Below are 14916 nucleotides of genomic sequence, written 5' to 3'. Positions count from 1 at the left end.
TGGATCAAAGAATAGCCAAAATGGTAAAGGCTCAACCAATGATCAGCTCCAGGAAAATCAAAGAAGACTTAAAGTTACCTGTGAGTACTGTTACAATCAGAAGAAGGCTATGTGAAGCAAAGCTATCAGCTAAAAGCCCCCGCAAAGTCCCATTGCTGAAAAAAAGACATGTACTGAATAGGTTGAAATTTGCCAAAGGACACATTGACTGGCCAAAGGAGAAATGGGGCAACATTCTGTGGACTGATGAGAGCAAAATTGTTCTTTTTGGGTCTAGGGGGCCGCAGACAGTTTGTCGACGACCCCCATGCACTGAATTCAAGCCACAGTTCACTGTGGCGACAGTAAAGCATGGTGGTGCAAAAATCATGTTATGGGGATGTTTCTCATACTGTGGTGTTGGGCCTATTTATCGCATACCAGGGATCATGGATCAGTTTCAATACATCAAAATACTTGAAAAGGTCACATTGCCTTATGCTGAAGAGGAAATGCCTTTGAAATGGGTCTTTCAACAAGACAATGACCCAAAACACACCAGTAAGCGAGCAAAGTCTTGGTTCCAGATGAACAAGATTGATGTTATGGAGTGGCCAGCCCAATCCCCAGACCTCAATCCAATAGAAAACTTGTGGGATGACATCAGAAATGCTGTTTCTGAGGCCAAACCCAGTAATGAAGAGGAATTGTGGAATGTAGTTCAATCATCCTGGGCTGGAATACCTGTTCACAGGTGCCAGAAGTTGGTTGACTCCATGCAACACAGATGTGAAGCAGTTCTCAGAAATAATGGTTATTCAACTAAATATTAGTGCAGTGATTCAAAGTAAAGCAAACCCTTGAGACATTTTTCAGTTTATACAGTAAATGTTTGATTTTGTAAAGGAAAAATGCAAATGCTATTTTTTGAACAGCCTAATATTCCTTTTTCTTCACTTTCTGTAAAGGTATAACACAAACTTGATCAATTTTGGTCATGTTTTGATTTGGAATTGAATGTGCAGTGTTCCCAATGCATTGATATTATGGAATTAAAAGCTATTCTAAAGATTTTGAGCATTATTCACTTTTTTTTAAACACACTATTATTCTGAACACAACTGTACAAGGACAAAGACACACTTGGCCTGACAGGGTGGCACAAACCAATGAAAAACCACGTGTCCATCATTTTGAATGCAATGCAGTTAACTTGTGTTTTTGTTCACACATAAACTGCTAGAATATTATTCTTGGCACTTTATTGTTTGCAAGGTGTTTACAAAGTTAAACAAGATACAGTATATGAGAATAAAAAAAAAAAAAAATACAGTACAGCAGATAACGTGGTCACAGAAGTTAACTTAAAGCTCCGAAAACATACTACAGTAATTAGTCATCAGCTAATTAGACACATTATTTGTCAGTATGCATGAGCCATCTGTCTAAATTAAATTAATAAAATCACCTTATTGAAAGATAGAGAATCAAAATCCACAAAAATAAAAAATGATTAATTATCAATTTATAACGCTCACAATGTTGCATAAGAGACACAGAGTAAAGTCTCGCATTGCCAGACCCTCCTCCACAGTGCTGCGGAGGAGGGTCTGGCTAGTCCACACAACATTCTGGGATGGGAGAAAAACGTGCACTGACTCATTAACAATTCTTTAAACCAATCACAATCGTCTTAAGCGGTGCTAAGCGTCGGACGCAGGTACGGTGCCTCTGCAAAACAGCCTTGGGAAGGAACTTGTTTTGGTGGAACATGTGCACGTAGGAAGGCGACCTCTGGAATTAAAATGGCTGTGGTCGTGTGTGTGATGAGATTGAGAGTTTAGAATGCCAACACAAAGAGAGCAGAAGGTGAGGGGCATCCGCTTGAAAACACGGAACCTCCGGCGGCACCGGAACAATCCCGTAAAACAAAAGTCGTCGAGATGAACTAGATGGAGACTGACTGACTGAAAGACAAAGAGTAACAGAGAATGGCGAAGAATAAGAAAATGGAAGAGGGAAAAGTTACACAAAATTGATTTTTCCATTGAAAGAATATCCCATTTATAAGTGCTGAACATGTCCAGACCTCTGCTGTGGTTCCACTTGCCCAGGCCAGTTAACGGTTTGTGGAGGTTGCTTTGGAAGTTCCGCTTTGTCTTTTTAGGGCAGTGATCCTGTTTCTGACGTAGTCCTTTACACCTTTCCATGAACGGCTCCTCAGTGCTTCCGGCTCAGCCTCAAGACACTGAATGCAGTCGCTCTTCTGAGGCACCTTGTGTCCTTCAATTAATGCCATCATGTGTCTTTCGACAGCAAGAATCTCTGCTTCCTCCCATTTCTGTTTTCCATTATTTTGGGAGCCTGCATGGTAAAAGAGAAATGAGTGAAGTTCTGCCATCACTAAATAACCCCAGAACACTAAAGATTCCTTAAAATTACAACTAGACAGATTTTAATCATCACAGGCACTCTTTGTATTGTTGTTCACATTTGTTGTCAAAGACTCCAAATCCTCACCGCCCATATTTTCTTTTGTCATGTTTTGACATCAAATTTAAGCTTGGACAATGAGGTGGACAATAAATAAGAACTCTCAGAGATACTTTGCCTCGGCCGCCCTTTGATCGTTTTGTGATTAAAGAATTTTAGGTATAGTGGCCCACAATTTAAAAAAACAAGTGGATTGAATTACGATGTGATCAACATCACTACCTTTTTTGCCGGAGTTGACAGATTTTAGTGGCACAGTCATGTTGGCGCGTTTTGTCGCTCCAGGTGTTTGTTCATGATGAAGATCTGCTGGTCAGAAATAAATAAATAAATAAAAATAGATAAAACTGTGTGGCTCCCCAAATACCGAGTTAAAATCTGATTATTTTCTTTCTCATCTACAGCTAACACTTCAGCTTTTTCACACAACACCTTACCACAGACTGACCTCCTTTCTAAACCTCATTTAATCCTGCATAAAACTATGTAAAACTTAACTCTGGTATTTTGGCTTTTACAATTGTAAATTATTTAAAAAAAAGAAAAGATTCTTACCATCAGAGTCCATTTCAACATCATCCAGCTGCATGCTGCTGTCCTGTCGGAGGCGTTGGACTTGATTATTAGGGCCTAAAATTTGGTCGGCCTCCTTTTCATCCAGGTTAATCAGCTGTAGCATTGTTGTGTAATGCTTCCGGATCTTTGCGACTGTCAGGGCTTCAGGGTCTTTAGCTCCACATGCTTTGACGTATGTTCGTATGCAAGCTGCCCCATTGTAGGCAGACAGTGAATGTGGTCGGCCAAACAGGAAGGGATTCTTACTGGGGACTCCACATGCCTCGCGGAGCTGTACGAGAAGCTCTAAAGCTGACACGTATGACGGTTTTAGTAAAACAGGGACCATTTTCCCACATTGCCCTCGTATGTCAACCCTAGAGAAGAACCCGCACATGTTTTTTTCCAAATCTGAGGCGGATAGGTCCATGCCATCAGCCGAGTTTGACTTTTTCCGGGACATAAAAGCCTTTAGTTGCAACAACGATACCTCTCCGGTTTTTCTCCTGTTAAAAAGTATCGTCCGAGCGAGTATTACCCTGGCCAGAGCGGCATAGTTTTCTGCAGAATGGCTGTCTCTGAGGTTTTTTTCAGCAAGATGATGAACATTCTCCATGTGGAAATTCAGTAGCTTTACATCTTGAGCAAATGGCACCTTCTTCACGGTGTTCGATTTTGTTTCCCTAAGGGTTTTTAATGCACCTGCAGAAATGAGCTTGTTCCATTCTTTCTGGTACACAGAGAGGAAGTTTCGTGCAGACTCTGCCAGACTTGCATCACCACACTGCAATGCATTACCCTCAACAATACTGCAGGTCTTCTGTAGGGTGTAGCCAAGCTTGATGGCAAGTGAAGGAATGCTGTGCGTTTTGCTTTCTGGATTGTAGCCTGCCAAGACATTCACTGCAGACACCACGTGTGGGAAGCTTGATGGGAGAAAGAAGTCCTGTAGTTTCTCCAGAGGGGTTATTTTTCGAGCTTCGAGTACAAGTCTTGCTACCTGCCGAAGATTTTGTCTTATATAATCATGCTTCTTCGGATCCGATCCGTGCTTGTTATACAGGAGCTCGCCAAACTGCAAAATAACCTCGTCCTCCATGATAGCTTGTGTCACATCATCGTATGCCATTTTTGACAGAACCTCCTTAAAACCATCACTTATGCCAAGGTCTCCTGAAGTTTCAAGCACACAGTGAAATGCCATACTCTTTCTTCTGATCACTGATTCATTTTCATTCTTGTCTCTCTCTGGGCACAACTTCATGTGTCTGTGCAAAGCTGTCTTTAGAAAAAGACCTTGACAATAAAGACAATGAACAAAGTCTCTGGCTTTTTGAGTTTTGCTCGGCCTTTTCTTGACAGCAAGTTGGCCCTTCCCTGTTTTCAAGACATCTTTATTATGAGCAAAGTTTCCTTGATTTGTTAGTCTGTTCCATATCTTTTGTCTTTCTCTGGAATGTTTGGGATACTGGAATGCAGCTGCAACCTCTGCTTTGTCACTGTGGATACTCTCAAGATGCCGCGACATTTTAGATACTGGCTTAGAGCAAAACAAACAATAGTTCCTCCTGTCATAAAGACGGTGTGCTTTAGAACCTGAAATGGGCAACACTACAGTTTTGGAAGACTTCTTCCAGTTAGTTGCACGTATTTGTTTTAGAGGACTGACTCCTTTGTCCTGAAACAAAGAACTTTCTGATTTAGCCCTTTTTTTCCCTGGCAGAGAAGGTTTTTTATCTGTAGGAGTCGAGGGTCTGCTGTGACTGGATTCATCCGAAGAGCCTCCGTCAGGGAAATCAGAGAAGTCACCATCTCGGTTGGGCAAGTAATCGGGATCACTGTCATCCTCTGACTCGACTGAGGCATTTTCTATTTTCTGAAAAAAAAAAATTAAGGGTAGAAATAAGGTCATGAACAACCTGTGTTTGCAGCAAATGTAATCCTAGTGAGTGAGTGAGTATTTGTATCTAATATTTTTTCTAATTTCTAAACTAAGACACAAACTAAATACTTACCACAGTACCACACCTAATTTGAGAAAGAGATCATTTTAAAAGATGAAAGATGTACAATTCATCTTCGTTTGACTTCAAAATATTTAATTCAGTAATGGTTGTTAAGTTTGTACTCAGGCATTTGATGGAGTTCAAAATCACAACTATTAATGAGTATTCTTATACTGACAGAATACGGGCCCTATTTTAACGATCTGAAACGCAAGTATCAAACGCCAAACGCAAGTAGCTTTGTGGGCGGATCTCGGATCTCAAATCTAAAATGGGTTGGTCTGAAGTAGCTACATTACTCATAGGTGTGGTTTGGGCGTAACGTGCAATAAACCAATCAGAGCGTTATCTCACATTTCCTTTAAAAGCAGGCGCGCTTGTTCCATGGCGGATTGCTATTATAACGGCGGATTTGCTAGGCGCACGCTCTTCACACATCCATGGGTGCGCGCCAGGAGCGGTTCACAGCCAAGGAGACCGACGTTTGCTATTGATTTTTCTTTTTGACAAAATGTAAATCAAGAAATGTCACAAAAACATACTTTCCGAATGTTTTAGGCTCTCTCTCACTGAATCACGAGCTTATGAATGCACGGTGATATTTTTGCAATGTAGTCCAACATTAGACCGAGATTACCTCACTATAGACGATGCAGCTCTTCTGTCTCTCCTCTCCCGTGCTGCTGCTGGGGCATTTGGGTTAAGTGGCATCAGCACATGCAGTTCAACATCACATCTCCTTAAGTCCTCTGATATTTCCTCATTTATGTCATCAACATATCCATGATTCATGGAAATGTGTAAAACAAGGTCATATTTTTCCTTGTATTTATGTATGGTTTGCAAAAATGGGAACTGCTGGGTCCGTGAGATGAGAGAAGCAAAGTTACGGCCAAGCATGTGCCCTTAAAATAGCATCCGAATAACGCGCCACTGACTTTAGACTAGGTTTTTCCTGGTCTGTGGCTCCTGAAACTGCAAAATAGCACTAGGGAACGTTTGCGCCGGAACACGCCTCCTCTTTTTGCTGAACCGCCCCCGGGAGCGCAAGTTCATTCCCTAATTTACCGACGTGAGTCTGTTGAGGGAAAAGTCCGCTGTGCGTCGGGTGCAAAATAGGAATGACACGTGCGTCGGTGTACAAAGTCAATTGCGCTGGGTGCAAGATAGGGCCCTACAACTGCTCTGACGCTATGGAAGTGGAAACCAGGTTCAGAAGTTCAATGTTTAGGTAACTAATGTTGAAATTGTCAACATACCCAAAATGTCCTTGCTCTGCTAAAATCTATATTATATCTGGCGGCCTTCATATTCTCCAAAAAAACAACCTACTACCAGAGTTTGAAGGCTAAACATTAATATACAGGTAACTACCTCTGATTCTGCCGCTGACATTGGATCTTCTGGTGTATCACAGGTCTCATTTTGTTCATCGTAGGAGGCAGGTGATGAGGGATGTGACTGTGACTGAAAAAACAACAACATGAAAACATGTAACAGTTGTGCAACAATTGTACCTTGAGTATCATTTAATAATAGCCTATTATTTACAAACTAAAGGAGCATTCGTGCAGGCATGGTCAATCATTTGATGTGGAGCTACCTTTGACTTTGCTGCAGACTGCTGAACCTGCTGTGCATCACTTGTCGTAGTTTCTTCACATTGAGATGAATGATCCACTGATTGAGACTAAACGTGAAAACAATATACATGCAATTATATTTTTTCGTGCATCTAAATTAAATCAAAGGGTTGAGAAAGAGATAATTTAAAAAAGATGTGCAGCCTCTAAAAATCGCAACCTACCTGAGTAGCTGTGTGTGGAGACTGCCCTTTACTGCTGTCCTCTGGAGGTATTGATTCCAGCTTCATTGGGGGACAAAGTGAAATCAAAAAATAGTGTTTAGGAATTACATGAGTTTAAGAAATATACAATTAAAAAAAAGAATAAATAATATTGGCCTTAAATTGAAAAAGAAATTGCCTTAACACACTTACAAGTGAATCCAACTCTGCCAATTGTTGAAGTAGTTGTGCACGCTGATGTAAAATCACCAAACGTCTCTCATTGCCGGCCTTAAAGCAGATCAAAATGAAAGCGTTAAAAAGGTATAATCGAAAGGTAATGGCCTCCTGTAAAACCCCACTGCTCTTTAACTCTTTGGGAAATGTCCACATGATAGCATGTAGCTAATGTGCAACATTCATTTGGTATTGTTCAAAGTGACTTATAATGTGTACTATCAACCTCTGTAGGCACCGCTGGATGTCATCAAACATGTAAAAACATTTACAACACCTTTGTTGTATTTGTGATGGTATGTACAAATAAAAGACCACCAAACAGCAAAGCTTTCTTCTGCAATAAGTTTCCGTGTTGTTAATTGTCTCACCGGTGGACTAATGTTCCCCTCTTTCAGTGGCTTCTTGTTAGGACGAGAAGCTGCATCAGGGACAGACTCGTTCACACCTCCTGAGAAAAAACGACAAGTAAATTAGACAACGTGAGAGGAAGTTGGAGGCTTCATCCCACAGTACCGTGATCTGAACTGCACCACTTGTTCCAACGTGACTAATCTGTAGTATATTTAAATTTCGTCTTTCTTTTTTGAGTGATGAGGTGTTATTGTTTCTCTAGCACCGCTGCTTGACATAAAGCTGTTCATATTGCATTATAACTTTTAATTAATCACCACAAACAATTTGTAACTCAGTTAAGTTTAGCATTTTGTTGACCATTGGTTTAAATCTTATAAGCAACTGAACGCCTAATTGTGAATTTTTTCACTACTGATTTTTGTTGTATATTGTATGTTGAAGCGCTATATGTATAGCACTTAAATAATTTACTTTAAAAACCAACCATCTGAATGTGCTGTCAATTTCAAGTTGTGCAATTTGAAAAAAAATATTTGCAGTACTGTTGTGGTCCACAAATTCACATCTTCAGATATTAAAAAAAATCAAGTAAAAAATATCTCATTTTCAGATTCAAAGATTCAGGATACCAAGGACAAGCTTAAGTACTTGTCACATGTTAAAACACAACTAAGAGGCTTTTCATCTTCCAATACAGGACGAATAACACAAAGGTAACAAAGCTTACCGCTGCAGCGTGATGAAGGTATCCACTGACGCTGCTCCTGAGGGGGGGATGAGGCTTGGCTGTGAGTGCATCCAGCAACACGAGCAAACTCCACATACGCTCCTTCAAAAGTAGCTTGAGATGCACTTACGAGTTGTCCACATGATGGCAGGCTAATGGGCGGATTTTGCAGTCCGTTTGGTAAACCCTGATCGGTTAATGGAGGTTGAAATGGCGCTTTGTAAGGGTTGTGTGGCAAGGGAAGTTGTAGATTTTGGGGGCTACAAGGCTGTGGAGCTTGGTTTGTTTGGTGAAGAGATGGTGGTATATGTATATGTTTTTCTTGGTTTGCATTCAGCAGCATTGATGACAGGTGAGGACTTTGCTGGGGGAAGGAAATAATGTGAGAGGCACTCGGGATGGCAAACAGTGGGGTGGATGACGGATTGTTGCAAATCTGAGAGTCTTTGTACAGAGCAGAGTGATGAGTGTTGTTTCTGGACGATAAGGTGCTGAGATCGCTCATACAGCTCTGATTGGACGCCTGCAGGTGGTCGTAGGAGGGTCTCTGGCTAGAAGACGAGCCCAGGTTGAGGTGCTGAGAGCCGGGCAGTGGGTTGAGGTGGGGTCCTTGAGTTGAAGCAGTTGACCAGCCATTCTGGCCCGCCCACGACTGACTGGGTATGTTGCTCTTATTTGATGTCCGGTTATCCATCATTCTCCATAACCATCACTTTGTTGCTTGGAGTCTTTTATTTCCTTGGAGACGGGGCCTAGCAGAGCAAAACCACATGCACACTTAATCACCAGGGTCACATCAATAAATTAGCTTTCACGGTTTGATCATTTGAATTCATTGAAAGGATATCCCCTTGAGATGTAGCATCTCATTTTCGAGGGAGTTCTGTTGCTCTATTTAGTGGAGAACCGTATGTATACTTTATACTGATACTAATAGAATATAGTGCAAGAGTCAATGTAACTTAATAATATAACATAGTATAATATATAATTATGACATTATGATAAAGTGAGGGAATGACATAGTATATGGTGCAGTGGTAATATAGATCATACTATATAGTATATTACAACGATATAAGAGAATATAGCAGAGTATAGCAAACAAACAAAATAAGTATAAGTAACGCTATTTAACATATATTCACATTCAAACAATTCAACAGCAAAATGTTCCGATAGCTGCTTAATCTAACCTTAGACAAATAACGTTAATGTTAGCCCCTATAAATATTTTTGGCAGGCTGATGTAGTCAACTAACAGTTTATTTTACTGTAGATGGTCTAGGGTTAACGTTAGTGTTACTAACTTACATGTGTTTTTTTTTAGTAGTTTGGGTTAACCTTTTCAGGATCATTTATAAATGGTAACGTTAACTAACTTGCGTATTTGCTCAAAATAACATTTATACTTACAGTAGGGGATGGCCAGATATAACTAAAACGTTGTAGTTATATGCACGTCGACCAAACGTACGTAAGCTTAGCTAGCTAGTAGTGTGGTACCATTTCTTCTTTAGTTTAGATAGCTAGCTAGCAAACGTTGCATTTATTAGCTAACCATAACTGTTTGCATGATTGGTTGTAAAATTCCGGATATTCGGAGAACTGACTAGCAAACGTTACTCCAAAACGAGCACGCTGAAAAAATAATGTGTCTGCATGAAATACTTCTAATTTTAGGTACAAAGAAGCATAGCTAGCTAAGTAATGGATAGCTATCACGAGAGTACCACATACCCGGAAAGAGCGGCCGTTTGTTGTTGTTGATTACGTCACGGCTCTTCGCTGTGACTTCTGCTTGGCTTTTCAGAATAAGGTCGTCGTCATCGCAATATTTTCTTTTGTAAAATCACATGACTAATTAACCGACTGTAGCCTATATAAATAAACCTAAATCAACATATTTGATCACAAATCACTAAAAGATGGTTGAATTTTACCCTCCTACACCTTCACTGCATCATTATAATCTCATATAAAACAAACAAGCAGAAGCATTGCAGTTGGTGATATGCTTTGTAATTTGAAGTTCATTTCATTCAGTACATTACACATTTATTTTACCATCAGTAGCCAAGCAAAATACAAGAAAAATGTTGTCTTGTTATGTCTTTTGTTTCTTGTCTACTTCATAAAGCATTACATGTATACAGCTTATTAAAGTGTTTTTTTCTTTTGTCCTCCAGTAAAGACTGAACATTTCAACAGGCTAAATGACACCTTTTTGATTTTTAGCCAACAGGAAACATTGGATCTACAAAGATAAGAAAGTAGAATATCTTCAGCTGTAAACTGTTAAAACATACTGATTTATTATTGTCTTATTGTGGTTTCAGCTTCTGAAATAAAATCCCAGGAGGATGCATTAAAACTCCCATGAAAATACTTTTATATCAGTTTATTTATATTTGTGTAGCAGTTACTCTTCCTGGAGTTCAGACAAAACATAAAAACAATGACATGGTACTTATTTAAACATGAAAGCTATACAACTAAAATTTAATTCAGGCAAGCACAGAAGTTGTTATTAAAAATTACCTTTCAGTCATGTCAACTCTTCTATCTGTTAAGGTAAAATGACCTGTAAATGACTGTGTGAACTTTGTCTTTAACCAACACGTTGCACAACAGCCAGTGTAAGGCTTGTCAGTCACACAATACTGTATAAAGTGCAGATCTGCTGCCAGCCCAGAGACAAAAGCTGCACGGACTGTGAATGTAATACACCTTTCTACTGTAAGTACAAAATTGATTATTGTCATTGAATCAATGCTGTCACTCTACTTTATTAACAGCAAAGTGTAAACTAAGCTTGTTGAGGAAATATGGTTTGTCTTATAAAATATAATTTAAGGTTAAAAGTTGTAACAGTTGTATTCTAGTATGAACTGAACTTATTCCTTAATCTTTCATCCTGTCGGACATCTAAAGGTTCCTTTCAATCAAAATCTTCTGATGTGATTAAAAACATAAAGTTATTGCTGAGGTTTCCGAGAGTTTCCAAATGTGTTCAGTTGCTTAAGAGAGGCCAGTCATCATGATCTAATATGTCGCACTAGCACTCTGCTTTCAGGTGAATGCTTTATGAATAGCAGGTAAAACCGACAGGAGGTACAACCATCTTCAAATCTCTCTTCTCTCATATGTGCTATCTGACTATTTTAACAATGAACTTTAAACTCTTTTGGATCAGAAAACGTCTATAAAGAAGAGGAGAAAATCCACAGTAAACATTGTTACCATTGTACCTCCTCCTTGTTTTTATGATTTCAGTTTCACTTCAGAGATGAGCGGCTGGCTGAGACTGGTGACACTGGCTGCACTGCTCTGCTCTCTTCCAACTGCTGATGGAGGGAAAGTCCTTGTTTTCCCTGTGGAGGGAAGCCACTGGGTCAACATGAAGGTCCTCATCCAGGAGCTCTATTCCAGAGGTCACCACATCACAGTGATCCGGCCCAAAACCAGCATATTCATCAAAGCAGAGTCCCCTCACTACCAGTCAATCAGCCTGGATGACGGTAATGAATTTGATGCAAACTTCATGAATTATTTCACGACGAGAATGCTGCAGCTCCGGCGGGAGTTCCACACTTCAACTGCAGCGTATTTCAAAGCTGGAGAGGAGTTGATGACGATGATGCATCATGCTCACAAACCTGTGGTTGATAAAATGCAAGAGATATTTGAGGATGCTAAACTGATGCAATTATTCCAAGAAGCCAAGTATGATGTTGTTCTGACTGACCCTTGCTTTGGTGGAGGGGTTCTTCTGGCTCATCGGTTGGGTCTGCCTCTGGTCTTCAACGTACGATGGACGATCTTGGAAGATGGACATCACACAGTTGCCCCATCACCACTTTCATATGTTCCCATACCAGGCGTTAAATTGACTGATAAGATGACTTTTTGGCAAAGGGTGTTAAATGTTTTAATTGCCTTAATGGTACGTAATAACCACATGACAATCAAAGAATCTTATTACACACCATTTGTCCACCGTCACTTTGGTCCTGACGTCCACTATGATGAGCTCGTTCAGGCAGCAGATGTTTGGTTGATGAGAACCGACTTTACCTTTGAGTTCCCTCGTCCCACCATGCCCAACGTTGTCTACATGGGCGGGTTTCAGTGTAAACCCTCCAAGCCTCTTCCTCAACATCTGGAAGACTTTGTCCAGAGCTCTGCAGAGCATGGAGTCATTATTATGAGCTTGGGGACCTTGGTGGGGACTCTTCCTGAGGATATAGCAGAACATGTGGCTGCTACTTTTGCCCAATTACCTCAGAAGGTCATCTGGAGGCATACTGGGAAGAGACCGTCCACCCTGGGCAACAACACCTTGCTGCTGGACTGGCTGCCCCAAAATGACCTCTTAGGACACCCAAAGACCAGAGTGTTTGTGGCCCACGGAGGCACCAACGGACTTCAAGAAGCCATCTACCACGGAGTTCCCATCGTCGGCCTTCCTCTGATGTTTGACCAGGATGATAACCTGTTCAGGATGAGAGTGAGGGGCATTGCAAAGGTGCTGGAAATTGGCACACTGAACAAAGACAACTTCCTGGAGGCGGTGAAGGCGGTGCTTTATGAGCCGTCCTACAGGGAGAACGTGCAGCAGCTCTCCAGGCTGCACAGAGACCAGCCCATGAAGCCTCTGGACCGAGCCATGTTCTGGATCGAGTTTGTCATGAGACACAAGGGTGCTGCTCACTTAAGGACTAACTCCTATAAAATGTCCTGGATTCAGTACCACTCCATTGATGTTATCGCACTGTTGCTAATGTCGGTTATGATGATGTCACTGATTTGCATTTTAACAGTGAAATGTTTGTGGTGTAAAGTGTTTGGTGAGAGGAAAGCAAAATTGGACTAATACAAATATTTATGTTGCTCTGCATGTACTTCTGTTATGGTTTTTTAGCAGTACATTTTTTTCTCCAACACCAGCAGAAAAGGAAAGAACGGGAGAAGCAGAGAAGGAAGAATGAAAATGAAAGTTGCACAAAATGAAACATGTTTAAATTTAGTGTTAATCTGTATCTTGAACAACTGAGGTTTGATGATGATGGCGCAGCAGCACAGAATAAATGTCGGCCTCTTACGTTAAGAGCTGAAAAGACTCGTGTCCAAGATATAATTTAATCTGAAAAATGATGATCTGACTAAATTGAAGCAACAACAGCATCAAAAGCCACAGCAGTGATACCCTGGAGTGGACATACGGTGGACATACAGTGTATTCGTCTGTCTTTTGCTATGTTTTGTATTGTGCTATGGACCGTTTTTTTGTGTCCTGAATAAAGAATAAAGAAAGAAAGAAAGAAAGGTATGTCTGACAAACAGAATGGGATTTCTGTGAAGGCTATGTATTGAAATAAGAATCTATGGGAAACTGCTAAGAGGTGCTACTATTGATCAACCTGTGCAGCAAACAATAATAAGCATGTCAATAAGTGACAGAAATAAAAAATTGAGTGTTCAGAATGAGCAGGCTGTGGACTTTATCTCCATCTTGTGGTATTTACGGGAAGTAAAATGTGTCCATGCAATCACCTACTGTATACATACTGTACATTTAATAATTTTGATGACATTATGAACATGTTGTCCTTGAAAACAGGATTAAGCAGGTTACAGAATTGTAACAGTTAAAATATTTCTTAAACAATGTTGCGTTTTTGGAAAGGCTTATTCATCTCTACACCCTACATACATTGTGTTAGCGTTACAGTCCTGCTTGTTTAAAGAAACATCTTTAGTAAAAAAAATCTTAATTCTCCTTAAGAGCAAATCATCACTACATCTCTGTGTATACAATCCTAAGTACTCCCTCTCTTCAGTGAGGCTGCTGTCTATAACAGACTTGAGTATCAACACACTGTTACAACTTAAAATTACAAAGCATATCAACATCTGCTATGCTTCTGCTTGTTTGTTTTTATATGAAAGTATAATGATGCAGTGAAGTTGTAGGAGGGTAAAGTTGAATGATCTTTGTTTCTAATATTGAGAACACACACATACAGTATATGCTTTACTCTTTACATATTTCAGCTATTAAGCATCCATCAGGGTGGAATGAGGTTGATTCAGGTTTCTGTATATACAGTCAGTTAATTAGAAAATATAATTTAATTTATTTGGGCTGTCCATAAAATTTGTAAAGTCGAAATAGTTTTAGTGAGGAATTTGTTGTTTTGGAAATAAAGGAATCAAGATTTAACCATTAAGATTAAATAACATATTGGTTGTATAATTGCTTTATGTGATTTGTTTGTTTTTTATTTTTGTTAAAGTCACATGAATATTTGACACATGTATGTAAAGAAACTGGATACAACCTCATACACAAATTTCTTAATACAAATATTCTAAGGATTTAATTACACATCATGTGAAGCATAATCCATTTGATGTACATTTTATAAAGATGTAGATGATTAAATAACAAAAACATATTAAACTAAATTGTACTGCTGGTATTTTACTTTATGTTGATCAGAAACTGGACATTTATAATTCATGTTACTGACCATGTAAACGCAACATGTTGATTAAGCTTTACACAACTTTCAAGAAAGCTTCATCACTGATGAATATTCTGATGACATCCATTTATAGATTTTTGCTTAACAAAATATAACTAAATCTTTATTGGATTAAGATTTTTCAAAAATGAAGTTCAGATTAAAACAATGATTTATGTGTAAATGTTTTAACAGTAAGTTGCATGACAACTTTACATTATTAATTTCAGACAGTAGAGACAGTTT

The 14916-nt window shown here is 39.6% G+C and overlaps 2 protein-coding genes across 3 annotated transcripts; one reads left to right on the top strand and one right to left on the bottom strand.

Annotated features, from left to right (window-relative positions):
- Window positions 1-1224: 1224 nt before the first annotated feature.
- Window positions 1225-9903, bottom strand: LOC116054176. Its single transcript, XM_031305546.2, has 11 exons — window positions 9557-9903; window positions 8141-8892; window positions 7428-7507; window positions 7033-7110; window positions 6841-6900; window positions 6637-6723; window positions 6408-6500; window positions 3028-4903; window positions 2695-2778; window positions 2069-2343; window positions 1225-1946 (listed from the first exon to the last, which is right to left on the bottom strand). Exons 2-10 carry the CDS (start codon window positions 8835-8837, stop codon window positions 2099-2101), a joined length of 3300 nt encoding a protein of 1099 aa, XP_031161406.1. The 5' UTR covers window positions 8838-8892; window positions 9557-9903; the 3' UTR covers window positions 1225-1946; window positions 2069-2098.
- Window positions 9904-10761: 858 nt separating this feature from the next.
- On the top strand, window positions 10762-14385 carry LOC116054386 (UDP-glucuronosyltransferase 2A1-like). Of its 2 annotated transcripts, XM_035996135.1 has the most exons (3): window positions 10762-10879; window positions 11217-11254; window positions 11417-14385. In XM_035996135.1, exon 3 carries the CDS (start codon window positions 11430-11432, stop codon window positions 13014-13016), a length of 1587 nt encoding a protein of 528 aa, XP_035852028.1. In that variant the 5' UTR covers window positions 10762-10879; window positions 11217-11254; window positions 11417-11429; the 3' UTR covers window positions 13017-14385. The 2 variants fall into 2 exon arrangements, with proteins under 2 accessions (XP_035852028.1, XP_035852023.1); XM_035996130.1 differs by lacking the exon at window positions 11217-11254 and having other exon boundaries at window positions 10763-10879.
- The last annotated feature ends 531 nt before the right edge of the window (window positions 14386-14916 follow it).

Source organism: Sander lucioperca, chromosome 2 (genome assembly GCF_008315115.2).
Source record: "Sander lucioperca isolate FBNREF2018 chromosome 2, SLUC_FBN_1.2, whole genome shotgun sequence".
NCBI classification, from domain to species: Eukaryota; Metazoa; Chordata; class Actinopteri; order Perciformes; family Percidae; genus Sander; species Sander lucioperca.
This window is presented reverse-complemented; position numbering and strand designations above follow the sequence as displayed.

Coding starts and splice junctions, on each gene's coding strand:
- LOC116054176 (XM_031305546.2), bottom strand. CDS start 8,837: ATGATGGATAACCGGACATCAAATAAGAGCAACATACCCAGTCAGTCG. Junction 6,724..6,840: donor CTCCACACACAGCTACTCAG/GTAGGTTGCGAT, acceptor TTTCACGTTTAG/TCTCAATCAGTGGATCATTC. Junction 6,501..6,636: donor AGTCTGCAGCAAAGTCAAAG/GTAGCTCCACAT, acceptor TTGTTTTTTCAG/TCACAGTCACATCCCTCATC.
- LOC116054386 (XM_035996135.1), top strand. CDS start 11,430: ATGAGCGGCTGGCTGAGACTGGTGACACTGGCTGCACTGCTCTGCTCT.